Below are 2,444 nucleotides of genomic sequence, written 5' to 3' on the forward strand. Positions count from 1 at the left end.
AGGGGTAGGCCACGGGAAACATGGAGGAGATGCGTGGAAAGAGACATGAGAGAAATGAAGCTCACTTGGAACGAGCTTGGAAAGATGGCTCAGGACAAAGATAAATGGAAGGAGCTTGTATGTGGCCTATACCCTGCCAGGGGTGAAAGGCATTGATGATGATTGATGATATATATATATATATGCGTATCATGCATAATATACAATATGTTGCTATATTATATTATTATACGTTCACTTAAACACGCTTATTCCCTTCCATCTCCAGGTGGCATCAGCACCACAACAAACACGGACTATCCCGAACTCCGCCCCCCGTCATGAGCATCAACTCCTCCTACTTCTGTGTCTGGCTCTGATCACACCGTTCTTCGCCAAGCTGATGTAAAGGCAGAATCAATGGAGAGACATAACACAGTCCACAGAATAAAAAACCGACAGAAAGTGAGAATAAAACTTCGGAGACGACCAGCACAAACTTACTGTACTGGATTGAGTACATTTTAATAACATTTAAGCTGTGACTATGACCAGTTTCCCTCTAATGATTATAGACACAGCGCATTTATACACAAGATAATTAATAATATGCCAGTGATCCAAAATCGTCCACGTTACAGCTGATCTCACGTATACAGTCGAACCTGCTCTGACGGCTTCTTGACCTACACAACCACCCGTACTAAAAGCCAATTCCTACGTCCCCCTTGTCATTATTCTGTAAAATTGCACTGCTCAAGACGGCAATCTGTTAGCGAGGCTTTGTTCGAATTTTATCAACCAACAAACCCCAAAACCTGTCCAAGACAATCAGGCAAATCCCCCCAAAAAAAAGAACCCCTTTTTCCATCTTCCCTTCCTCGCATCATCCCCCTCCCCAAAAGTCACCAACTAACTAACCGGCACTGGGTTTCGCCGGTACCGCCCAGCCCTACTTCTCAGATTCCCTTTTCTGCTTTCTTTTTAATATGATTATAATGGCACTGTCCAAACCCACTTGTCTCAGATGACCACTTTTCGCCTGATAAATGATGGTTGTCTTGTACAAGTTTGGCTGTACAGTGTCCCTTTTTTCTTTTAGTTTACAGCAAAACCCGACAACCTTCTTAAATGAGAAGGGTGACAGCACAACCGGCACAGTAACTTCTCACGCGATGGCTTGTGACACACAGGGAAGGGGAAGCTTGCAACACTTGTGATGTATTGGTTTGACGCAAGACCGCCACTTTCGCAAAAATTATTTTTTTAAATTCTCCCCCCCCCCCAAAAAAAAAAAATTAGCCCAATCAGACTTGTAAATTAGTAAGACACATCTTTACGCTCTCCATGATTCCAAAACAGGTTTCTCTTTTGGAACAAAGTATCAAAGTCGTCACAATCTGAAGGGGAGTGTTTATTTAGGCTGTCTACTTCCTCTGTGTCTACAGCCCAAGCAAAACTGTTTCATGCATACAGCTTTATGGTAATCTTTTAATAATTAAGAGTCAAAAGGCCAAAGGTTGGATCCTTACTATTGTCTTGCACAACGAAGGTAAAACCACAGTATAGTACTCAGATTTATAAAAGTCTCTTTGCCCGTCAGATTCATTTACCATCGACCACGCACGAAATCACTCGAGAAATACAACTGGATCGATACCCAGACTCCGAAATAATCACTTACTCCACTCTCATTTTTCTCATCATCAAAGCTTTTCTCACCCTTCATAGGGGTATAGATAGACCACGGACAAACATTTTACACCTTTTCCTCATTTTTCTCACAGTGTTATGTAATCAGAAGTGCTCTTTTGTGTATTCGGATTTTTCTCTCGAGGTATTCGGCATGGTTCAAATTTGTTTTGGTTTTTTTTTCTATTTTGTTTGTGCAAGTCGCAGCTCAGGCGAGCGAGAGAAATATCTCCGAAGCAGTCATCAAAGGAATGATGACATCATCAGATAAAAGTGCACGATTGGGCACGTTAAAATTGTGTGTTTAAAGAACTATGAAATATAGAGTTGAATAGTACATATTGTACTAGCTCCTTATCTCCGGCAAGCCGATCCCAGCAACTCGCGGCCGGAACCTCGTGCTGGTAAACCGCTAAAAGAGGCTCAGGCGCACTCCTTTACGACAATTTCTACGTCTTATAAGTGTTCGGCTCTCATTGATGACGAACAGTCAAACTATTTTCATAATTTGTTTTGATTTGTTTTGAATCAAGGACCAATTTAATGACGTACTTTGTCACTTTTGGATTTCGTACCTAAAGAAGGCTTCGGCACAGTGGGTTAACCCCCCCCACCCCCGTTCGCCGGTAATAAAGGAAACTTAGCTTTTAAATATTCAAAACTTGGCAAACTCATCTCTGCCAGAAGTGACCTTACCAGCTGACAGAAGTCACCACAATCCTTATTTCTTCTATGTCTCTATAAAAGGAACATTCTCCCCTGTTAATGCAATG

General features: G+C 41.9%; 1 protein-coding gene across 1 annotated transcript in view; it reads left to right on the forward strand.

Moving 5' to 3' along the window:
* LOC101862653 (alkaline phosphatase, tissue-nonspecific isozyme) overlaps positions 1-324 on the forward strand; it is a 26,195-nt gene extending 25,871 nt beyond the window's left edge. Inside the window, exon 10 of the mRNA XM_035970076.1 lies at positions 269-324. Coding sequence (XP_035825969.1) covers positions 269-324 — 56 coding nt within the window. The remainder of the gene's footprint in view (positions 1-268) is intronic.
* Positions 325-2,444: the final 2,120 nt, after the last annotated feature.

The sequence above is a fragment of the Aplysia californica genome, unplaced genomic scaffold, assembly GCF_000002075.1.
Source record: "Aplysia californica isolate F4 #8 unplaced genomic scaffold, AplCal3.0 scaffold00217, whole genome shotgun sequence".
Lineage (NCBI taxonomy): Eukaryota > Metazoa > Mollusca > Gastropoda > Aplysiida > Aplysiidae > Aplysia > Aplysia californica.